This window comes from Fistularia commersonii, chromosome 28 (genome assembly GCF_037954325.1).
Source record: "Fistularia commersonii isolate RoL2024-O1a breed Wild chromosome 28, RoL_Fcom_v1.0, whole genome shotgun sequence".
Classification (NCBI taxonomy): Eukaryota; Metazoa; Chordata; class Actinopteri; order Syngnathiformes; family Fistulariidae; genus Fistularia; species Fistularia commersonii.
The window spans coordinates 9,982,441-10,007,500 of NC_141311.1; the positions used below are offsets into that span (position 1 = coordinate 9,982,441).

The following is a 25,060-nucleotide window of genomic DNA, read 5'->3' on the forward strand; positions in this document are numbered from 1 at the left end:
ATTAATTCCGTAATGGCGACCTACAGCCGCATAGCTTTTACCTTCCCTTAGCATGTCCAGAAGTTTAACTTTATTTGCGATAGATAGCATCTTCCGCTGCCTTTTGGGCCCTGCCGCAGGTGCTTTTGTCAGTCCAGAGCGTTTTTGCAACATTACGGGTTGAAATTGCAAGAGAATTTGCACGTACGTAGTGTAAATTTGGCAAGCTGTTTTACGTACGTGTACATATTAAACTGCAACGTTATTGACGCACAGGTAGAGAAGAAGCGGAGTGACTTTTTAGCCAATCAGAATGCAGAACGCAATGCACGATGCAAATCCGTGAAGTAGCGAAACCGTGAAAAGTAAACCGCGTTATAACGAGGGATCACTGTATTTAATTGGTAAAAAGGAGAATAATAATATTCATATATGATATTTCTTCATTCATTCAGTCCTTGTCCAGACAAGTGGTCTGTAACCATAAAATCCATCTAGGTGCCATAAAACTTGTAAAATGAAGAGAACGTAATGTATGACGGTTTTATATTCAATTGTTTGTCATATAGGCATGTTCTAAAAATTGGAAAAAATGCCCTATTGTGTGAAAGACAGAGAACGGTTGTCGGTCGGTTGCGACCAGTCCAGAGGGTTCCGGCCTCTCGCCCAATGACGGCTGGGACGCGCTCCTGCATGAATGACTGAGTGTTTATGTTATATATAAATCAGCTCTAGATTGCACAAATAGAATTCTACTCAAAACTGTTGACATTTTATTGCCGTCTTTATAAACGAAAGCAACGCCTGACATTTATTGTTGTTTTCTAATTCCTGGTAGTCGATCAGTCCCTTTGTGCAGAATTTGACCTCTTTTGGATTTATCATGGCTAGCCAAAGCTAGCGGCCGCTAGTTTGTGTTGTTACTGCTAGCGTAGCTCGTTGCTCGTCTCTCTCGTCCGCTTCGCCTTAGTCACAGTAACACGTGCACCCGCGTCTCGTTTCTTTACTCGCTGCCGCTCACGACTCAGCAACGCTCGCTCGCTACGAACCTACACACACCCTGCGTGCAGCGCTTGTATAACATCATTACATAAAGGTGTATCCAAAAACATTTGTTTTTGTCCGTATTATCATTCGACTGCCTTTAAGTGAAAGAGGATTGCTCGCACCTGTTGGACCCGGAACCAATCCCAGCCGTCACGGGGACGAGGGGCGGGGCTTGACCCAGACAGATTGCCAAATTACACTTCTGACAACGATTTTTTTCCATTTTTTTGCAGCCTCTTGTGTTTCCTTTCTCAGATTTTGGATCCAGTCAGCTGATGTCTGTAGGAGCTGGATGGACAGGGAAGCAGGTAACCCCCCCCCATCCCGAGTCAGCGGCGGCGCGGCGCCGGCGGACAGTTCATCGGGTCCTCAGAGCAGATAAGACGTTCAGGGCGGAGGAGGGTGGAGTGTTATTGACCCAAACCCCCCCACGCTCCCCCCCCCGATCGCCCCCACATTCAATGGCCTTGTTGAAAAGCAGAGTCATAAACCAGGAGGATGAGCGGAGCGGGGGGTGTAGGGGGCAGCGCTTTCTCCCTCTCTCATGCCGTCTCTTTCTTTCCCTCTTCCATCTAACCGAAGCCCAGTTCCCCCCTGAATGTAGGGAGAGATGAAAGGATAAGAAGAAGAATGGAAACAAAAGAGAAGGGAGGTTGTGTTACAACCTTCCCCCCCCCCCACACAACCCCTGAAAGAGCGGCCATGAAAGGGTTCGGGGGTGGGAGAGACAGGGACCAGAAGAGAGGCGCGCTGGGGTGGAGGGGTGGGGGGTTAAAAAAATCTGAGACGCTAAAACGGGTCACTTTTGTAAAGAGAGGTGGATGAATTGTCGTCCTCACTCGGGAGCGTTGGGGGAGTGGGGGGGGGTCACACTACTCGTTCGCCAGGATGGAGGGCGGTGGTCGTGGGGGTTGGGGAGGGGGGTGTCCATGTCAGCGCGGACGTTGACTGACGATACGACCACATGGAAGACGGTGGTCTCCCTCCCGTTGGGTAGCGCCGCTAAAATTAGATTCTTCGCCCTCACCGATCTTCATCGAGACACACACACACACACACACACACGTCGGTGCCTCCCTCTCGGCGTTGAGTGTCACTGGCTTCCTCCGCTCCTACTCCTCTGTCTCAACTTGTCCTGCCTGCTTCTAGATATTTCCGCCTCGGGCCTGAATGAGGCGGGAGAAAGTTGGAAGGACAAGAGAAAGTTGTTTCTCAGGTGTGGACTGAGGAGGTTTGGGGGGGCGGAGGGGTCACAAACAAAGATGGCGCCCGGGGGGGTCGGAAGCCGACGGCGTCTCGGTGTTTGGGTGCTTGTCAACTGTTTTTGTTCTGTCATTTACAAGCAGGCTGGAAACAAAACTGTGACACACACGCACACACATGCATGCATGAACACACATAATAGCATGCTGGCACACACACACGTCACACTCCGTTAGAAAATGGCCTTCAGCAAAATCAAGTCGGTTCACTGTTACGGCATGATGACATCATCATTGTCCAATCAAATTCCAGGACTCGGGAGTTTAATCTGCAGGATTTAATCTGCCCCCCCTCCTTCCACGCGTTCGCCCCCGACGCCGACGTCCGATTTAAACGTCTCCCAAAGTTGGGCCGGAGTGTGCGGAGGCGAGATGTGCTGGGTGGTTCTGGAGCTCCAGAGGATCTGAGGGGGATCCCGCTGCTCCTCTGCAGGTCAGGGAACCCCCGCCATGTCTCTGCCCATTGGTCGCTTCGTGTGCACGTGCGTCACGTGCACCCGTTGCTGCTGTGATAACACTTTACTCACTACTGAAACACACTTGTGATTCTTTCGCAGATAAGACCAGACTCCCTTTCATGTGTGTGCATGTGTGTGTGCATAATTGTGCGCCTAGCTGTGTGTTCTGCTACGTTCAAAATGAAATCTAGAAAAAAAAACGCTCGAATGGACCAGTTTTGATATAATTGTCTGCAGTCTCATACAGAAATCAATAATTATAATTGATGAATTATGATGATATTATTATTATTATCAAATATAAGGATGCTGCAGGAGAGTAAGTTGAAATACTCCAGCAACTCACTTCCTCAGCATCCTGGGAAACCTGGAAAACAGACGTTCAGTCGCCATGGAAACCCCCAGCGTAAAATCCGGGTGCTGGTCTTTATCTTTCAAATATTACTATTTGAAAAACGTTTTGAATTTAAGCAATTATTGACTGATTGACAGCCCGTGCAATGACAAAAACGTTTTGGGGAAAAAATAGGAAAATAACGGAAAATTCTTGGAATCCTGTCGTAAAGATATATATCCTCCGGTCATAAAAACAGTCACCTCCCGCGGGCTCCCCTCCGCTTCATCACCTTCTCTTCCATCATCTATTTTCTTACTTCTATTCATGTTTGATTTACTTTCCATCGCCTCCTTGCTTCAGTCCATCACAAGCTGATTATCATTTCCTCTGGCTGGGACGCAGGCGCTGCCACTGTCCCCGCACACACACACACACACACACACACATACACAAGGAGGTATGGTGACATATGCTTCCAATTACAGGAGTAATGCTCGTCTCCTCGCTCTGCAATCTGACCCAATTACCTCCTCCTGGAAACATCCCAGCACTCACGGTGGCGGCAAAGAGGTAAGGGGTCAAAGGTGAGGTCATTCTCGGCAGGGAGGAGACGTGGGGGGGGGTCAGACGCTCCGACGATCCCGTCTGGTCGGCGCGAGGGCCGTCTTCGCACCAGCCCGGCGCTACTGTCTCGCTCCCGCGCAGACGTGTTTGGCACAGGTGCAGGACGCAGCTCATGCTTGAAATTGAATTTCACAGCTTACTAAAAGGTCAGGATGGGGAGGGGTGGGGTCTGGAGCCAGACCATGCAAAAAAAAAAAAAAAGCCGCGCATGCACACCCAGGAAAATATGCACGCATGCACACACAAACACGCGCGCGCCTGCATCAACGCCACAGCGCTCTGACAAACAAACAACACATGCGGCTGCAAGTCTTTCCTACATGAAACAGAAATTAGTGCATGGAATGTTCACCTTTCAGGGGAAGGCGGGCCAGGGGGAGAGCGAGAGCAGGGTGTGTGTGTGTGTGTGTGTGTGTGTGTGTGTGTGTGTGTAGGGGGGGGTTCGCCGAGCCCTCATTAGCTGAAACTGGGGAGCCGGTTTGGTAATTCTGTTTAATGCTTAATGGGAACCAGCTTTCATTGGGTGCAAAATGCAGCCTGGCGCTGCGCTGCATCCTTGCCAGTCTGGCCCGACTCTCCAGGACCGCCGCCGGTGCTGGAATCGGGTCCCGATCCACTCAGCAACATGGCTCCACAGGGCCGTACACACACACACACACGCATGCACATACACGCACACACTGTAGTCCGGCTTGTTTACATCGTCTGCATTGCGCCGCCTCTCCTCTTACAGCCCCTCGCTATATCTCCTGCCAGAATCGCTTCTCAGGAACTCCTCCTTGTCTCCTTATCTACCCCACCCCACCTCCACCCCCATCTCACCCGGGCGTTGGGTTACGGGGCCCGGTTCTCCCGCGGCGGCTTCACTTTCATTTGCCACCTACGCACCGGCAGATCAGACCCGTAGCCTGAATAGCGAATCTTCTATTTGCAGTGACGTCTTACTCTCTTGCTCCGCCGTTTTTTTTTTTTTTTCCTTCATCCACCCCGCGGCCCGCCATCCCACCCCCCCAACCCCCGCCCCGCCTCTCGCCCAAGCCACGTTTTGTCTTCCTCTTGCCAGGGGAAAAATGTTTCACATTGTAAACTTCGCTGACTGTACAACACCCAGCCGGCTTGGATTTCAGAGGCAGGCCTTGTGTTTGAAACGGTCGGGCAATTAGTTAAAGATCGGTTTACAGCGAGCCTCCTGTATGAAGGAGTGAACACACACACACACACACCCTACCCCTGTCGGGCCCTCTTCCATCTGTCACCCCTCTGGGACCATGTGGGGCTCCTCATGTTGACATAGTATTTTTTTTCCGCCGCCGGACGATACAAAAGCAGAGCGATTCAACCGAAACGCTGTCGCTAATGGAGCCGCTCGTCGACCTGGCCGCTGGAGCGATAATCCTCACATTCATCTGATTGGCTGGTTTATCATCGATCACTATTAAAACCGACCGGGCTAGTATTTGAAGGGTTAACACTGATTGACCAACCGCCATTTATTAATTTTTTTATCAATCTGTGATTTTATTTTTCTTTGGTTCAAAGAGTCGAACACTTCTGTGATAGATACTGATAATCGGAATCAATATTCATTCGGTATTAATATGAAAAAGCATTCATTAATAAAATCACAGTTGTGTAAAATGTACACAAAAGTCTCTTTTGTTCAGCTTTTGCGTTGTTTACGGACGCAGCCCCGGGGTCGCTGCAGGGTCACAGCGCCCCCCTGTGGGCGGGAGGTCAAACCATCGCACGCTAATGACTCCCTCCGAAAGTAGCCTCCTCCAGCGACGCCACTATCAAATTGAGGCAGTGAAAGTATCTGTGGAGGGATGAAGGGTGGCAGGGGAGGGGGTGACGTGGACGGGAGCGGCGGAGGGGTGGAGGGGTGGAGGGTGGAGGGGTAGTCGGCGCACCAAGCTGTTGCATTAATCTGCAAATTTTCCTCAGATGACGCAAAGGCTGTGACTCTGGTCCTCTCTTCATCCCTCCTCTCTTGGTCCGTCCTCCCCATGCTGGTCGGATGGGAGACGCCATCACTCAACAGGTATGTCTGTCCGTCCGTCCGCCTCCCGCCTCCTCCTCCTCCTCGCTTCCACCCGCTTTCCGTATTGTCACATTCATTTCTGTCATTCGTTGAGTCGCAGCTTCGTTCAGTGTCCGGCTGATCGTTCTCTCCCGGTGAGGTTTCGCCCGCCGTGGCAGCATACATGGTGTTTAGCGTCCCCGGTGGGTCTCCCGCGGGTACCGGTTGTGTTTTAGCTCCCGTCTGCTGTCGGCGATGGAGGAACCAGGAGGGGGAGTTGGGAGTTATGAGTTTTTCCACAGCGTCTGCGGACCAAATGCAATGATGGATTTACTGTTGAGAATAAATGAGTTGTGTGGAGCCCGGTTCTGCTGGACCGGAGAAACTGGGACGAAAGATCAAAAAGGAGTTTGTGAGTGTGAGTGTGTGAGTGTGTGTGTGTGTGTGTTGGGGGGGGGGGGGGGAGTTTATAAATAGCAGATCTTTGCAAGGGTGAAGAGAGCAGATGTGATAGACAGTCTGTGCTTAAGGAGTTCAAACAACAGATTAATACACTCAGATTATCCCAGAGGGGTGGGGGGGGCATGTGCTGGGCATGTGTGTATACACACACACACACACACACACACACACACACTCTCTCACACGCATAGTTAAAGACTAAGTCACACACATTATACCACACAGACCCCAGTGTTTTCGCTGTCTCTCACACTCCATTAACACCCAAGATGAGATACTGACAACAGACACACACACACACACACACACACACATGCACGCGCACACAAATTTACAAATGTTACCACATCATAACAATGTACTGACATCCAGGCCATCTCAGACGTGACCCCCAACCTGTTCTGACCCGGACCTTATTTTCCCATCTGACGGCTGACCTCCAGGGCCTCACACACACTTGTGTGTCCTGAAGTGGACCTACCCCGCCCCCAGCACACACTTTTACTCTGGGGGGCTTTGAGATCCGACGGCAGACGGCAGATGTCAGCTGACTTTACCAGTGTAATCGTGTACAAGGACAAACACACATAAACTCGCGTACATTTTATTCACTTTTGTATCGATGAATCTCTAAACGTTTCCCTGATGAAATGACAATTCGATCGTTCATTTTCTACGCTGCATATCTTGCAGTCGGGCTCATGGATGGATCTCAGCTGACTCCGGAGCAGGAGGCGGGGCTTAATCCGGTCAGCTGTCAATCACTGACACCCAGCCATTCATTTTTTCATTCACACCGCTGGAAATTTAGAGCCTTGGATGAACCTACTGGCTTTTGGACTGCTGGAGAAAGGTGGAGAACCTAGAGAGAACACACAGAAAGAGCCCAGCTGACCTAAACACCCAGGACCCTCTTGCTGATCCTTGCGCTGCTCTTCCGTCCCTGCAACAATATTTACTTTATTTTTTTATGGTCTTACGTCTCTTTAATTAATTCCTATTTAAATGCCACAGACTCTCTGAGACGTTTACCGAAGTTGAATAACTTCTAAAGTAGGTATGACTGCGTCGCGAACCGTTTCCCTAAAATCACTCGACGAAATAAAGAAAATAAACTTCATGGCCGATCAGATGCAGCCGCCAGGTTCTCACTGCTCCGCTGTGTTTACACTCACCCTGACAAACCAATTCCTCTTTGAGACTTTTCAGAATAAAATGGGCTTCCTGGACCAGACTCTGGCTCTGAGGGTCAGGGCTCTGTTGAATTAAGGTCAGATTTGTTCTGTTTGAGAGATCATGAGGTTCTGATCAGGTTCCATCCAACACTGGTGTCGGGATCTGTTAGCGTTCTCCCCTCTGGTCCTGGTAGGAACGTAGCTGTTCCCTCTGTAATCCCAACTTCCTGTTTCCTGTCTCATATTGCAAACAGGCAGGTGTGTCTTCTCTTCTGGTTCCACACGGTGGACCTCACATCCATGGCTCTCAAACTTATGTTTACCTCCTGGACCAGATCTTTATCAAAATCTTATCTGTTGCTCGGCGGTTCCTTGTGTCTCCTCCGGTGAGCATCGCCGTTACGTATTTCCATCTTCATGGGGTTTCCTCTCTACCCTCATCCTGTGTCCTCGCATTTAGTTATCAAGGATTTTATCTGGTTCTGGGTTGCTAAGCAACCATATGCACGCTGCGGCTGCGATGTCGGTCACGCTGTTGCCGGACTCTGAGAAAACGGCTTCGGCGAATCCCGACATGACAACTACAACTCCGTGGAAGAATTGAGATATGTTTGCGTAAACTTTCTGTGTTAAGAACCTGAACCTGTGTCTTTTACGACTCATTCTGTTTGTATTTTGATAATCGTCAAATACAGTTTCCTGTTCCTTTCTTGAAAAACAAAGGGAAAACAGATAAGACAGATTAAGCGCCGGGTTCATCCTCAGCTGATCGGATCCCTCGTTCGATCAATGGCGAGCGCCGTGGCGTGGCGTAGTGAGCATCCTCCCATCCCGGCGTTGAACGCGGAGCAGGTGGGGGGGAGGGAGAATGGAGGAGGAGGAGGAGGAGGAGGGAGGAGGAGGATTATATCCCCTTGCAAAGCTCACACCAAACAATCAACTGTCTGAAATAATCCCCCGGGATACACACAGACCCAAATATGGCAGGCACACACACACACACACACATTCAAGAATACTTGTAATGGTATTTTGAACAGATAAACTTGTAGTCCATGGATTGGGTGGATGGGGGGGTCAGTGTGTTTTGCATTTGTCAGTCACACAACCTGGAAATGTCCTCCGATCATCAACGTTCCTGATGTGGATGTCAAAATCTGTATTTTGCTCCATTAGGTGTGGATTCACCTTTCCCCCTTCCCGATCACGTGACTCTTATCCCGAAAAAACAGAATCACCGCAGCGAAACTCACTGCCGCCGTTATTCGGGCGAAAAACCGGAAAAGCACGCGTGACGGAGACGATCGTTTCTAATATTTACAATCCTGTTGGAGTCATTTCACAGACAACGTAAAGCTAGACATTGCTGTGTAAGAAGCGAGGCTTAACCTAGGAGGGTAACCTGTCAGTCACGTGCGCAGTCTTCAACCTGCAGAGAACCCAGGCAGGAGAACGTGGAGGCTCCTTTCAGATCGAACCCAGACATGTAAGACGGCGAGATGCCTGGCGGGAGAACAAACCAAAGTGGTGAAATCATTATCTGAAAAAAAAACAAACGGACCGCAGACTTTATCCAGCGTCTGTTTTCACTTCCTGGTTGGGTGCAGACAGAGCTTCTGATTAGTAAGGGGGGGGGGTTCTTTGCCAGTATGGCTTGCTGTGATTGGCTGGAGAGGTCGTGGGGATTATTAACATGTGAGACAGTGTGTTTCTCCTGGGGGGGGGGTGGGGGGTCTCTTAGCCTGCGCACCTTTACCAGCAGCAGCCTTGGTTCACTTATAGTGTTCAAATCCTTCTCTTCAAACCGGGGGGGATTAAGTCGCTCCGTCGACAAAGCCCTTTGTCTTGGAAACCGTGACGATTAAGAACATGTGTGGTGTATACGGGCCCGTCTGATTGCACGAGGGCCGCCCGTGTCATCTCTATCCAGCGTTGTCTCTGAAATATGCCGGTGTGCCGTAGTGGTGGTGGTGGGGGTGGTAAGAAGGCATGTAAACACAGAGGAGCGCCGAAGTTTCATCATTTCAACAGACCTGAACGCCAAGCAAACATGCACACATGCGTGTGTGTGTGCATTTATGTTTGTGTGTGTGTGTTGTGAGACGTAGACGTCCCAGAGCTTCGACAACAAAAATGGGCGTAAACATAGTTGTATAGAACCCAGATGGCGGCGAGGGGCCTCGGCTGGGGGGGTCAAAGGCTGCCGGTGCTGGTTCTCGGGCCCGCTGACATCCATCTGATCCCGGTGACCCCGGAACGGAGTTTACGATGGCGGTCGTGTGAACCGAGACGTCCCTGCTCCTCATCCGTTTTTTAATCAAATTCTGTTTTTTGCACTCAATTGTACTCAAAGTACTTCACATATAAAGTACAAGATGCGGTATATTTTTTTGTCCGGGGTGAAGTGTTGGTCGGGGCTCCGGCTTCAATCCCACACACACACACACACACACACACACACACACGCCCGTGCCTGCCAGCGCACGAGTGCATGTGTGCCACCAAACAGCGCTAAGATCACAACGATGGAAAGATGGAAAAGAGGATTTGTGAAGACTGTAACAGTGCCCCCCCCACACACACACACACACACACACCCACCCCTCTCGTGGAGGATTATACCTCCGCAATTGAAACTAGGCAGGAGATCCTCCGCCCGCTCACTCGGGTGCTGGAGTGAGCCGGGACTGGCCGCCGCTGCAGGGACTGGGGAGGGGCGAAGATGAGAGGGGCTTTGGGCTGAAAGTGTGAGGACCAACTGACCCGAGGTAATTTATACATCCGTGTCTCCGGATGACCCGCCGCCGTCGGCGGATCCGTCCGGTCTAATGGAGGCCTCCCTCTCAGGGAGCGGGACTGTTTGTAAATCAGACATCCAGGTCTCTGAGGAGGACCCACGGCTGCCGCGCTCCAGATGTGTTTATTCGATGGCCCCGCTTGAATTTTATGCATTTATACACCGGTGGTTTCACTCTCCCTCCCTCCCAACCCCCCCTAACCCACTTGCCTCATGCGGATGTGCGACCGTGTCGACAAGCCGCGGTCTGCGGCTCATTATTTGATTTTTGTTTTCTCGAGAGTTGAAAGGAAGTCGCTGGCAGGGGGGAAGATGCGTTCAAGGACCTGTGATTCTACAGGCGATCTTTTAGGCTCGATGTTACGGGTTTGTTTTTTTTTTTGAACCTGTTGTTTTTCAGATCGATCTCGGGATCCCTCTGGTTATTGACTTCATGCACCTGATGATTGAATGCATACGGTGTTTCTCTTCCTTTTACGTCATTTTGTTGACCTCGACGGCAGAACAACCAACTGTAGTGTTTTTTTGTGCGGATGCATCTCACCGATAGAAAGCTTGCGTTCCCATTTCTTACTCGTGGGTCAGACGCCCCCCACCCTCCACCCTCTGGTGGAATGCTGCCCTCTGTTGGTCATTGGCGGGGGTGTGAATTACAAAGTGCATCTTTAATCCCCCCCCCCCCGCACCTCTGTATGTCTTCAAGCAGAGACTGCAAAAGAGCCGTCAGCGGCCTCGGGAGAAATATCTGCTGCGCTCAATATTTATTAATGGGAATGTTGTCATGGCAACAAGCAGAGTTTGCCTTACGGTTGGTTTTCCTGACTGACAGAGGAGTTTCTGTGAGGATGTGAATGAAGGAGGTGACAGTCTGAGTATTGTGTGTGTGTGTGTGTGTGTGTGTGTGTGATGGGGGAGCGGTTTTGTTTCCATCTTTTATAAAATAAACCGTCAGGAGCGCCGATGTCTGGCTGAGTGTAGAGAGGAGGGGGTGAAAAGTCACAGGTTTTTAGGTTTTATTCATGTTTTGGTGTTTCCTCTCGGCTCCCCTCAGTGGGAGAACGAAGGAGACAGAAGTTGTATCCCCATCCATACACTCGACCCCTGCCCAGCTCGGTCGGAGGGGGTTCCTCCGCGTGGAGTCTTCATGTGTTGGTTCTCACCGGACTCTCCATCTTCCTCTCACGGTCCAAATAGTTTATTTGAAATTCTTCCACCGACGCTGCGATCACGTCAACTGGGATGCGATGAATGAATGAGTGAGTGAAAGCTCGATCTCGATCCCTCTCCGCAGGCAGGATGACAAACCAGCCGATGCTCAAGCAGTCCAACACCTCCAAGGAGAAAGAGAGGGAGGACAGCCGACGCGATGACAACACGGAGATGGCGTACAAGGATGCCGGCCACTGCAGCCGCAACACCCACAACCTCCTGCTGGGCCTCACCGTCATGGGTAGGGGCCGGCTTTCGGCGCCCCCCTTTTTGTCCACCGAGGAGGGCGGGGGGGGGGTCAAAGGGGGTCAAGGGGGGGCCTGAGGGAAAGCCCGAGGGAGACCAGAGGGAGGGTCGGGGGGAGGTCAGGAGGGGGTTAGAGGAGGATCAGAGGGAGGTCAGAAGGTGGCTATCAGTCAGAGCATTAGGAACACGGTAACCTTTTTTTAACATTTCAACATTTTCACCCCCCCCCCCCCCCCTCTCCCCCCCAGGTGTTGTGATGGGGGCCGTCTTTGGGATGCTGCTGCGGTACATGAAGGTGACTGACAGCTCCGCCCTCACCATGGTCTCCTTCCCCGGGGAGATCCTGATGAGGATGCTGAAGATGCTCATCCTGCCCCTCATCATATCCAGTCTGATCACAGGTGAGGAAGTGCACTTAGGTGCGTGCAGCGACACATAATCTTGACCCGATTCTGATATCCTCTTATTCTGACAGAATATTAGGGGTTGATGATTTATACTGGGGCAAAACAACGGGTCAGAGGTTAGATCCCCCCCTATCCCCGAAATAAAGCGGGACTGTTCCACAGTTCCAGATTCCAATCCAGTGTTCAACGCTCCTGCCTGGGTTCTCCTCAGGTTCTTTATCTTCCTCCGAAAGTCCAAAAACAAACTTCAACGCTTCCATGAAAGACTCTTAAATTGTCCGAAGGGGTAAATCAGAGAGGGAATGGTCGGATGATTGACGGCTGAGCCGGCAAGGTTAAGCCCCGCCTCTCGGCCAATGGACAGTCCAAAGAAAAAACGTCTCTGTCTCGCAGGTCTGGCTGGTCTGGATGCTCGCTCCAGCGGCAGGATGGGCAGCCGGGCCATGGTGTACTACATGACCACCACCGTCATCGCCGCCATCCTCGGGGTCATTCTCGTGCTGAGTATCCACCCGGGGAACCCTAAGCTGAGGGGGGGCGCGGCCGGCTCGGCACCCAAGAGCCAGGAGGTCAGCAGCCTGGACGCCTTCCTGGACCTGCTGAGGAACCTCTTCCCGGAGAACCTGGTGCAGGCCTGCTTCCAGCAGGTACCGGATCCAAGTGTTCAGGGTTCTTCTGAGCGTTGGAGGAGGTCCTTCTCTCCAACGGCTCCCAAAATCGAGCCCTGAACGAGATTAGCAGAATTACGACCGTAAAAGCCTTTTCTTTTCTTATGAATGGCCCCTAAATGAGCACTTTGCTACTACGGCAAAAGAAAAAGAAAAGGAAAATTAATATATTTTCATTGGCATGTTCTTCAGTGGGCCTTCAAGGTTTTTTTTTTTTGTTTTTTTTGGAGGGGTTGTTGGGCCGGGTTTATAGAAGAGCTCCAGAACAAGGGCGACATTGTGAGCCGAAATCTGGCGCTGCCGTCGGCTCCCGGCGATTATCTTGTTTTCGATAATTGTTTGTGTAGAAAAATGGACTGGGTGAAGTTTAGAGGAAGTAAATCACCAGCCATATGGGGAGGTGTGGTGGGGAGGAACAACACCACCTCCCGCTTGACTCATAGACCTCAGCATTCTTCTTCCGTCCCTCCAGGTTCAGACGGTTCTGAAGAAGGTTCCGGTCGCAGCTCCCAACCAAACGGAGGCGATCATCGCGAGCCAGAAGAAGCTGGAGTACAAATGGGGGATGAATGTCCTCGGTAAGCCACGCCGGGGCCAACTTTCCCTTCGTCTCGTTCGTCGTCGCTTCTTTAACCCCCTCGGTTCTCCGTTCAGGCCTGATCGGGTTCTTCATCACCTTTGGGATCTGCATGGGCAGGATGGGCGAGCGGGGGAAGATCATGTGCGAGTTCTTCAACATCCTCAACGAGATCATCATGACAATGGTCTCCTTGATCATGTGGTCAGTGTCTCTTGTGCGTGCATGTGTGTGTGTGTGTATGTGCGAGTTAGCCGGCGCTAACAACAGGCAGCTCTGTTTCCTGTCATTGGGCCGGCGGTTCTGTTGCTTTGACATTCTGGAGATTCCTCACATGGTGCTCACTGACAGTGACGGATAAAGAGAAGCTTGTGTACAGAGACGGAGCGAGGAGGGCGGAGACAAAGCAGGACGAGAAGGAGAAGGTGAAGGCGTGAAGGACACGCACAGATGGCGAGAGGGCTTTCCCCCGGATGTAGCGTCCGCGGTACGCTTGGGAGAAGCGAGAGCTGGCCTTGGTCCTCCTTCTGCACGGCACCTCCTCACCTCGAAGGAGGTGGCGCCCGGAGCGGGGAAGGGGCAGTTAAGGTGGCGCGGAAGGCGAAATAACAAAAAATGTCCGCCGCACCATCTGCACACGCAGCTGGACACCAGAGGAATCGCATCGCGCGGCTCAGGCAGTATAAACACATTACTCTTCGGTCGGCGCGGCTCGCCAAACACCCGAGACCAGTGTATACAGAAACAGCGGATGACACGGGGAATGCATCCATCAAGTCACACACATGGCGGGTTCCGCCAAACAACTGTCGCTGGATGCCAGGCTCAAGGCGAGGGGGGGGGGGGGGCTGACTCAGGGTGCAAAGGGTAATTCACAAGAGTGACAGTGGTGTGTATTCATGAGGGGAAACAACTGCCCACCAGCGCTGGACACCAGAGACCCAAGAATGCGTCTTTGCCCGAGTTCCAAAGACTCCCTGGAGCTGCGATCGATCCAGCGGCGTCACAGATGTTAGTCACTTCCTCGACCCCCCCTCCTCCCGGTAACTCTAAACCTGAGCCGCTTTGTTTTGTTTTCGTTTCAATCCCATGAAGTTTCCGGTCGCTGACGGTCGCCTCCGAGTTCACCTCCGGGCCAATTTACATCCAGGCATTCATGAGAAAGAACAGACATGGCGCCGAGCGCGGGACGCCGATGTCATCATTCTACCGCATGGCGTCAGTCAAGAATAATTCGCTCGCTTTTGCCAGGGAAGATTATTGTGAGGAGAGGAAAGTCCAAAATGATTCAACATTGATGTTTATCTTGAGAAGAAGTGTTTTTGAGCCAATCCCAGCTGTCAGTGGGTCGAGGGGCCGTGCTAAACCTGCCGGAGTCAATTCAAGCTTTCAGTCATATACAGACATCCAACCGCTCACTCTCTCATCCACATCTATGGACGATATAGAGTCTTCAATGAACCTGCTGAATGTTTTAAGACTCTGGAGAACATATTATTTGGTCTGTTTACTTATATATCAAACACGCACAAATGGATTGACTCGACAACTCCATGGCCAAACCTTCTTTGCGTTCTGGGTTCCCAGGTACTCTCCCGTGGGCATCGCCTCTCTGATCGCAGGGAAGATCGCGGCCATCGGGAACTTGGAGGTGGTGGCCCACCAGCTGGGAATGTACATGGTGACGGTCATGGTTGGCCTGGTAATCCACGGCGGTCTGATCCTGCCCGCCATATTCTTCGCCATCACCAGGAAGAGCCCCTTCACCTTCTACTCGGGCATCTTCCAGGCCTGGATCACCGCGCTGGGCACGGCTAGCAGGTAGGGCCGTAAGCTGGGAGTATTGTGAACAGATGGACGTGCTGTAATTGGTGGGGGGGCCTGTAAACTGGGCCTCAGTCAACGGGACTAATTCCATCGTGGTTTTCTCTAATTATTTTGTGACCGGAGAGTCCGGTTCCCCTGAGGGTGGAGCAGTGACAGACACCAGCTGGTAGCAGGAGGTTAAACACCCCGCTCACATTTCTGTAGATATCCATTTATCTCTACGTTCACCCCCCCCCCCACCCCACCCTCCCGCCCCATCGACCGCCATCTTTGTTTTCCTCTCTCAGCGCCGGGACGCTGCCCGTCACCTTCCGCTGCCTGGAGGAGAACCTGAAGATCGACAAACGCGTCACGCGCTTCGTGCTGCCCATCGGCGCCACCATCAACATGGACGGCACCGCCCTCTATGAGGCCGTGGCGGCCATCTTCATCGCCCAGATGAACGACATCTCCCTGGACGGCGGGCAGATTGTCACCGTCAGGTGAGGCGGGGGGGGGGGGGGTCGTCGTTGGTGAAATAAGCATCGGCAATCTACCGCTGACACGGGAGGGATAAAAAGTTTACGGTGTTCATCCCGCAGACGAGCGGGTTCACCGTCATGTCAGGAAACGCAGCACAGCTTCTACCCGTTTAAATATTTTTACTCACATATGCCGCAGATGTTCCTCCTGCTCAAGTCATCTTGTAAAACTATTTACAGCACAAGCCCTAATTATTAACCAGTTTGATCGTTTTTATTTGTGCGGTCAGTTTTGGCGACCCCCCCCCCCCCCAGAGGAAGTCATGTGACACGCCAGTTAGATTATTAGGCTCCAGCTGCAACCATTCTGATCTTCTTTCTCTCGGTTACCGCATTTTGCATTGACCCTTGCTGGGTTTTACTCGCAATGAGACTTTCGTAGCTTCAGTATGGAGGCCTGGAACATTTCATCCATATAACCCACCAAGTGTCTGGAGGTCAGAGGTCAGACCCGCCGCTTACGAGTACATCATCTTTTGAATTTTCCAAGATTTTCGATTTTTTGATACAAGCCAAGATCTGGGCTGTTGCCGTCAGTGAAGTGGTGTTTAAAACCAATTTATTTCTCTACATATTCTTTGATTCTATAATTCTTTGTACATTTTTTAATTCATAATTATTCATAATTAAAATTATTTAATTATTTAATTTAATTATTCATTATTAAAACGTAACAAAATCTGGATCTGGTTTTAATTCATTTCAATCGACAAGTCGTATTTGATGTATGAGAAAATTGGGTTACAGAATGAATGAAATTCGTAAGTCAAGGTATGACTGTATGTATGTACATTTATTTTGTGAATGATCTTTTTTCTCGCATTTCCCCGCAACATGAGGCGTTCGGCAGCCCCGCCCCCATCTATGACTCTGAAACCAACCACCAGAGGGAAATTATCCGAAGTCACGAAAAAAATGCGATTGGAACGTAATTGGCGAAGATTATCTACGTGCTCGAAGATGAGACACACACGCATAGCTTGCAAACACTAAACACAATTAGTGGAGGGAAGCGGTGAAGAATGGAGTTCCAGCGAAACTCTCAAGTCTGGCTGAAAAACACGCAGCTTCAAACGAACCGCGGTGGCGGCGGAGGGTTACAAATGACTCTGAAGCCCATAAGTTCTTGATCATGTCTCCGAGCAATGAATGTTTACCAGCAAATTCCAAAAACCTGATTCCCCAAACGCCCAGGTCACATGTGGAGCCGTTCTCTCCAAACCAGATCCACATGCAAGCGTGTGAGTCCCCGCAGCGGCGGCGGCGGCGGCGGTGGCAGCAGGGGAGGAGCGCGGCGTGTCAGAGATGATTGAGATGGAGCGCAGGGGCTGACATGGAGTAATGGCGGGCCTGCTCCGACACGCCACATTCTTCCTGCCGCTCAGAAGCTCAAAAACAGGAAAGATGTACGGAAGCATTTATAAGCTTCCCGGCACGATGAGACAACGTACATTTTTTCCTCCTGTTGTGAAATATTTTTCTTTTTACCCCAAAGGTCGACGTTCTATTGGCGGGATCAAATTATTAAGAGAGATTCGGGGACCCTTTGCACGGGGGGGGGGGGGCTGGAAGTGTGCACGCTGTGCTTGAAAAGGTGAATTAGCATGGTTGCTATGTCGCTGTGCATCAAGTCTAATGGCACTATCTTACACGGCGCCACCAAATGTAGCAGGACGGATGAGTCAAGATGTGAGAAGGTGGTTGCGTGATGAAGATCGACACAAACATTTAACTTCATTGCTTGAAATTGGAACCAAGAGCAAAGAGTAAAAGTAGGCTCTCACTGCGTGCTGGTTTTCTCCATGTTATCTGTCTTCGCTGTCGGTGTTCTCCCGCCTGGGTTCACTCCAAATTCTCCATCGTCTTCTCACAGCAGGTTCACTGAAGCCTCTAAATCAGGGGTGCCCACACTTTTTCGCCTTGTGAGCTACTTTTCAAATGACCACGTGAAAATGATCTACCTCCACTAAAAATGCTGAATATATCATCTACTGAGTATACTTAATACAATAAATGTTTGTGATTCTTGCAGAACTGCATGAACCCTTATAGCACACTACAACAGAGTACTTTTTTTGGTAAATACCTTATTCTGATGACTTGAATGGAGTCAGCAGCATGGTTGAAGTTAGAAAAATGACTGCTGGGATTTTAGTTCCTTCCCCTTTCTCCTTCTCAGCTCACTTTTGGAGGGAAGTCAGTGCTGTAGTTTTAATGAACGTTCTGAAAATGCCGCTCCGCATTTCTCTTTTTCGGTATAGCGATAGCAGACTAGCAGATGAGGCGAACGCAATTTGAAAATGAAATAGTTAAAAAAAGAAGGCCACCTCCCATTGATACATTTTAGTCTTTTCACTCGGTCCAGCTCCCCCACTCAATTTTACACCCATAAGTTTAGAAGACATAAATTGGAGGCTAACTCGCTAGCTTGCTAGAACACGCCGTTATGTACACATGCGCAGTGACGCCGTGTCAGAAAAGGTCAGATTGGACAGACCGACTGTCAGTAAAGTGACAAATTTCATAGTTTTAATGCCACGCCATCTACACACACTATCTTTGCGATCGATCGGTAGATCGCGATCGACGTATTGGGCACACCTGCTCTAAATTGTCCGTAGACGTGAATGAGAGAGTGAACGATTGACAGCCCCGACAGCTGTGATAGCTCCTCCCGCTAGTCATGCTATTTTCTAAGGAACAGATTCTCCACATGAAACCCAGGATACATGAGGTTGCCCCACAGACACACACACACACACACACACACACACACACACACAGCAGTGAACACTGTCCTCAACTTCTAATTTGCGCAAAAAAACCCATCTCAATCCAGTCCAGATTGCAGACTGTTTGGGATTAGAGAGCTCAGTTTGTGTCCTCATCACCTCCTCGCCTTGTTGACCACTCTCCCTTGAATTTTTTACAACTTTGATTTTATTAGTAGTTCCTCGCAGCAAGATACAGTTTTCGGCGGGACGATGTAAGAGGAGAAAAGTGGTTGAGATGGAGTCAGCAGAGCCGAGCCCTCCGGCCGATGGCTCCGTGCCAGCGATCCGAGCGGCCGCAGCCGACATGTTGGCAACCTCCTTCGCTGGGATGATGGCCGTCGCTCGTGAAAGCTGGTTTTTGGACGTTTTATTGACTCCTCTGGATCTATTAGTAGCCTGAAACATCCAAGTAACGGCATTTACTTCAAACAGAGGTTCAGCATGAGGTAGAAATACAATACCCCAATTTGGCGGCCCAGGCGAGACTTTATATGCACCCCCTCCATCGCCGATTTACGTACAACTTACGAAAAAATCGTTTTTTTTTTTTTCCATGGTCTTATGAGATAGTTTATGAGATAACAACATGTTTAATAAATTACAATTACATTCAGAAAATCTGAAATACAATATAAATACCCTTAACACAACACAAAAATCTTAAATAAGTGAATAGATAATAATGGTCATAGATTATGATTCGATGGGTTAAAAGTTAATTTAGGAAGTCCTTCTAATCAGGACTCTTTTACACCAGAGAAATCTTGATTAAAACACGTGGCCTGTTGTGTTTCTGCCTGCAAATATCTATCACGTTGATAACAGTTGAACTTTAAATGGATCTCCAGAGCACCGCCTGGAGGTTATCTGGTCTCCCACTCCACTTTGTCCCCTCAGCTGGGTTTGGGCTGCAAGTGCAGATGGTCAGCGCCACCTAGTGATCGGTTGACACCGTAAATATATCACAACTAAGAAAGGTTCATTTGAAATAGTCACTTTGTGTTTTGTCCACTCAAAATTAGGAAGTTCCACCTATGGAGCTTCTAAAGCTCTGGGTTTCGATCCGAAAATGGTTTCTCCCGGTTTCCTTCATTTGTTTCCTCTTTCCTCCCAGTATGACCGCCACCCTGGCCAGCGTGGGAGCAGCGAGCATCCCCAGCGCCGGGCTGGTCACTATGTTGCTGATCCTGACGGCGGTCGGCCTGCCCACCCAGGATATCAGCCTGCTCATCGCCGTCGACTGGCTGCTGTGAGTCAGGCGTCTGATGAGTGGCGGGGGGGGGCTCGGGTTAGAAATCGAGCGCCGTTGCGAATCGTTTTCCACGAACCTAGACGGGCTAGAAAGACGCGGGAGGACTCGGTGGCCATATTCTCGTCGATGACGCCCAAACTGTTCCGCCCAGTGACAGGATGCGGACCTCGATCAACGTGGTGGGCGACTCGTTCGGCGCCGGGATCGTGGCCCACCTGTCCAAGGTGGAGCTGGAAGAAATCGACGCGGCCGAGATGCAGATACTTCCCGCGGAAGAGGAGCTGGATTTCATCCCCCCGCCCCCCATCCTCACAGAGATGGACCTGGTGGACCCTCTAAAGCCCCCTGACCTGCCGCCCCGCTCCCCCCGCCCCCCCAAACAGAACCACCACGGCCACATTCTCTCCCAGTCCCAATCCATCACGTACTCGCCTTCCCGTTCCATCCGCTCCCCCTCGCCGCGCTCCATCCGTTCTCCCTCCCCACGCTCCGTCTGCTCCCACTCCCCCCGGCCCTTCCGCACCCACTCGCCGCGCCTCCTCCGCAGGACGGAGCCGGGCTACTGCGCCCTGCCTAGCCACGACAACCAGGTACCTGTCGCCTCCTTCTCCCCGTGCGTTCTGAGTTTCCGGTCTTATTGTTTTTATCGCTGGAGCAAAAGAGTTGCAACTGAAATCAACTGATATGTAGGGAAAGAAATAAAAGGGGGAAAAGGAGAAAAGATGACCGAACACCGTGTTGTTAATCATGACAATCTTATTATGATTAGGTATTCTATTCTGAATATAGTGATTATGATGATAATGGTCGCTTTAATTATGATTATTATTATCATTATTGTTATTGTTGTGATTTTGATGATGGTAATGATGTTGAATATTGTTGTTGTTGTTGTTTGTGGTGTTATTTCTTTCAATCTTTTTGCCATTTCCTGTAAGTTATTTTCTAAGCAGTCAGTATATAATTACCAGAGTAGCACACATTACAGTGAGGCAGTAATGGGTGGTGGCGGCGGAAAGAGAGGGGACAATGGCGTTAGGAAGTGATGTAAACGCCTCCTTGTTCACTCTGTCTGACCGACGTCTGGCTCAGACATCGCCTCGTGATGGGTTTGATAGGGAGGAGGTCTACTCCTGACATCTGCAGGCCGACAGTAGACGCTTTCTGAAGGTGCTTAACCTCTGCAGGGTCTTCAATAACTGAATTGAGACTCGAACAAGTTGACTTAGTATGTCCGACTGAAAAGAAATACTGACATTTTTGTCAGCAACTGTTTTACCCTTGTACCATCTTCTCCTTGTCCTGCGGCTACTCCCTTCAGGGGGCGTCACAGCGAATTCCTCTCCTTTCCAGATATCTCCAACCGTCTAGATTTCCCTAAACCTACGCCTTGCTCTCACGGCAGATCACAGTGTCATCTGCAAACATCATGGTCCATGGAGATTCCTGTCGAACCTCATCTGTCAGCATTTCCATCACCACTGCAAACAAGAAGGGGCTCAGAGCTGATCCCAGATGTAGTCCCACCTCCATCTCGAACTTCTCTGTCGCACCTACAGCACACCTCATCACTGTCTCGCAGCTAGCATACATGTCTTGCACCCTTCTAACATACTTCTTTGTCACTACAGACTCCTTCATGCAATACCATAATTCCTCCCTTGGCACCCTGTCATATGCTTTTTCTAGGTCAAGCTGCTCTCTCCAACCTTCTTTGTACTTCTCTATCAGCATTCTTTATACTGAAAATGCTGCATCTGTAGTACTCTTCCAAGGGATGAAGCCATACTGCTGCTCACAAATGTTGACTTCTGTTCTCAGTATAGTTTCAACTACTCATTCCCATAACTCCATTGTATGTCTCATCAACTTTATCCCTCTATAGTTACCACAATTCTGCACATCTCCCTTATTCTTAAAAATGGGCACAATCACACTTCTTCTCCATTCCTTAGGCATCTTCTCACTCTCTAAGATCCTGTTGAATAATCTAACCAGAAACTCTGCGACCACCTCTCCTTGACATTTCCACACCTCCACAGTTACATCATAAGGACTGCCTTTCCACTCATCCTCCTCAATGCCTCCCTCACTTCACCTTTACTAATCTCTGCCACTTTGTGCCCCACAATAGTCACCTCTTCTGCCTTTCCCTGTCTTTTACTTTCCTCATTCATCAGCTCTTCTAAGTCATCTTTCTATCTTCCCATCACATGTCTGGCACCTGTCAATAAATTGTCCTCTATATTTAATAACCTGAACCTACTGCATGTCCTTCCCATCTCTACCGCTCTGTTTTGCCAACCGGTGTATATCATTCTTTTTCCCCTTACTTTACAACTTATCATTCAAGTCATCATGCGCCCTTTGTTTGGCCTTTGCTACCTCTTCCATCCCGTTGCGCTTGATCTGCCCGTACTCCTGTCTGCTCTCTTCAGTGACCTCAGTGTCCGGCTCTCTCTTTGCTAACCTCTTAATATGCACCTTGCAAAACACTGGCTTAGCTTTGGCCATTTAAAGTCAGACGTGCATGAGGAGAAACCTTTGCCAGGTTACAAGCCTGTCTGGGACAAAACAAGCACACTGGCGCCGGCAGAGGCCCCGGCGGGCCTCTTTCTGGTCATTATACCGGACCCTCCTGCTTCGAAAAGCATTGATCCCGATCACTTTGCCAATAACGGCCTCTGAGATCCCAGGTGAGAAAACAGAGTTCGGGCTTTTAAAACACCAGAATCCCCTTTTGACAAGACTTGTGTTTATATAACGCGGAAGCTGGAGGCACACGGAGTCAGATGGCCCGGCATCTGGACGCATCGGATTACCCCTTGCTGCGACAATGACGTGATTCATCTTGTTCTTTGCAGTCGCGCAGAACTCAGTTTGGGTTCAGCTGCTTTTTTTTGTATTTATTTTTTTATTTTTTTCAAAAAGTCGGCAAGGTCACGGTCTAATATTGCGTGGCAACTGCAAGTTAGACAACATCCCTGGAGACATTTCTAGGCCATTTCTTTCCTTTCAATTGTATCATTGCTCTGAGAGACGTGCACAGCTACTCACATCCAGGAGAATTCTAACCCTGAGTTACGTCAGATTTTATTTATACAGTGCCAAATCACTGCACAGTTGTCTCATGATACTTTCCACTTAGAGCAGGTTTGGAGCACACATGGTGGAAATGATCTACAGAAACCAAACACTTGCTTATGAGCAGGCATTTGGCAACTTTTATCAGTCGCAGAAACTTTGGACGGATCCCAGCTCAATGCGGGCGGCCTTCCGTCTCGACCAGCAGGGTAGAAAGAGAGAGGGAAAAGGAAAGAGAGATAAAAAGCAAGTGTGTATGAGATTAGGGGTGTATGGGGGTTGGGAGAGACAGCGCCAAATGACCTCATACTGATAATACCAGTAGCGCTAACAGCTACATGGCAATAGCTTTAATATTCCTAAAAGAAATAAGAATGGTGGACGCCTTTCCAGTAGGTCGAGCCACACCCCAGAGAACCTGCAAAACGAGAGAGCCTGGGGACTCGGAAGTAGACATGAGAGATGTGCATCATGGGATATCTGTCAGCAGAGTTAGCCTAGGGCAGCATAGTGGCTATCCATTAGCTTGCTCAAAAACAATTCAAGCCAAAGATGGAGCCGCCCCCAAACCCCAAAGGCCTCTCGCCTGCCTTGCTCCCCCTTTTCTTGTCTCACCGAGGTCGCCTGACCCTTCGTCTGCTGCTCCCAGGTGCCGGCTCTTCCTCGAGGCTACCGAGAGAGGGACCGGGAGCGCGAGCGACTCCGGCGCGAGAGCGAAACGGAGGAGGAGGAGGAGCGGGAGAGGGTGATGTGCGAGATCAGCGACGGGGAGGAGAGCGACGACACCGCCTACGATCGGAGGCACGCGATCCCGCAGTGTGACCTGCCATAACTGGGCCGAGCCCGGCCCCCCAGAACCACCACCACCACCACCACCACCTCCCATCAGTTTGTCACCGTTCGCAGCAGCTCCCCTCTCTCCTGTCCACTTCCCAGCGATGAGGAGGGTGTTTTTAGACCAGCGGCCATTTTAACTTCTTAGATGTTGACGTCATGTGACCAGCGATTGATTGACAGGACGACTTCCTGCTTGCCGATTGAAGGGACTCTCGTGTTCAGTCCGGCCGAACCAAGAGCGTCTGGACCCTCGAGTTTGTCTTTGGGTTGGTTTCGCACAGTAAGAAAAGAAAAGAAATCAATCACCTCCCTCCCACACAACCCCAACTCCAAACCGGTCAGCCCCCAGGGCCCTGTTAAGTTACAAACATGACTTTTTTATTCCAGATCAATAAAATTTCCGTTTCCATCTGAGCGGCCATAGCGAGCGGCTGTACTTACTGCCCCCGCTTGCCTTTTATTACAAATTGGTTGATGTTCCATTTTAAAGGAAATATAGGAATTAGATTGGGGAAAAAACAGAATGGCAATCAGATTTGTAGTATTCGGAACTGCGGGTCTGCAGGTGTTTTTTTTTTTTCTACATGGGAACGTCATGACTCATGAGATAGAGAAAAAAAAGAACGCCCAGCATGTTTGTTTGTTGGGTTTCCGTCCAACGAGCCACGTCTGGACACGTTCTGGTTTGTTATTGTCTGAAAAACAGCTGCAGCTGGTTTCCCGCATCACGGCAGGAGAAAGCCTCGCTCCAGTCCCCGTCTGCCGGGACACAAGTGGCAGCTTTAATGACCAACATTAATGACGATGGTTGGTTTATTTTTCAGAGCGGGGGTATAAAGGAGGCATTGATTCTGCTTCTCCACCTGCAGGCACCCCAACATCACCACCTCCGGTGAATTTTCAAAGAACGCCCCGAGTTCAGGTCCCGAAACCCCGGCCTGTCAAAAGGTTCAAGGTTTTTTTTTTTTTTTACTTGATGCACTCAAAAAGTCAGTTTTTCAGGATTCATCACCCCCTTTGCTCAGAATAGTTCCCTTCCCAGAGTCCGAGGTGGCCTGGCGATGGGTTAGCCGGCGTGTTGACCGGCCTCTTGATGGTTCACTTTGCCTCCTCAATACCAAAAATTCAAAGGATTACATAACTAGCGTTTTTTGTTTTTCAGACCCTCCCCAACCCCGATACGCCCCAACAAAACAGCCAATAGTGACGTCGGTATCGTTTCTGCTCCAGTTCGTCTTTGCTTCGTGTGTCCTTGTCGTGGTCTGGTGTCTGAAACGAAGGCGTCGTCTTTGCGGAGATGCCATTTTCAATTCCCTCCCGTGTCCAAATAGCCGAGTCGTTTTTCTATATATTTTTCGGATCGCTGTTTAGTCATTTAATTGGTCTCTTCTCAACCCCCCCCCAACCCCTAATTGCCTCCTCCCCGGTCTGAGGCGGAGGACCGCCTCCTCCCGACCCCGGCCCCAGATGTCCAGGTCTTTGTGAATATTTTACGTA

General features: G+C 50.2%; 1 protein-coding gene across 2 annotated transcripts; it reads left to right on the top strand.

Annotated features, from left to right (window-relative positions):
- The first annotated feature begins 5,627 nt into the window (after window positions 1-5,627).
- slc1a9 (solute carrier family 1 member 9) lies at window positions 5,628-24,222 on the top strand. Of its 2 annotated transcripts, none has more exons than XM_086175573.1 (11): window positions 5,628-5,748; window positions 11,453-11,611; window positions 11,865-12,017; window positions 12,417-12,670; window positions 13,164-13,269; window positions 13,346-13,472; window positions 14,856-15,089; window positions 15,383-15,577; window positions 19,505-19,639; window positions 19,794-20,232; window positions 23,376-24,222. In XM_086175573.1, the coding sequence occupies exons 2-11, from the start codon at window positions 11,458-11,460 to the stop codon at window positions 23,556-23,558; spliced, it is 1,980 nt and encodes a 659-aa protein (XP_086031699.1). In that variant the 5' UTR covers window positions 5,628-5,748; window positions 11,453-11,457; the 3' UTR covers window positions 23,559-24,222. The 2 variants fall into 2 exon arrangements, with proteins under 2 accessions (XP_086031699.1, XP_086031700.1); XM_086175574.1 differs by lacking the exon at window positions 5,628-5,748 and adding an exon at window positions 10,038-10,132.
- The last annotated feature ends 838 nt before the right edge of the window (window positions 24,223-25,060 follow it).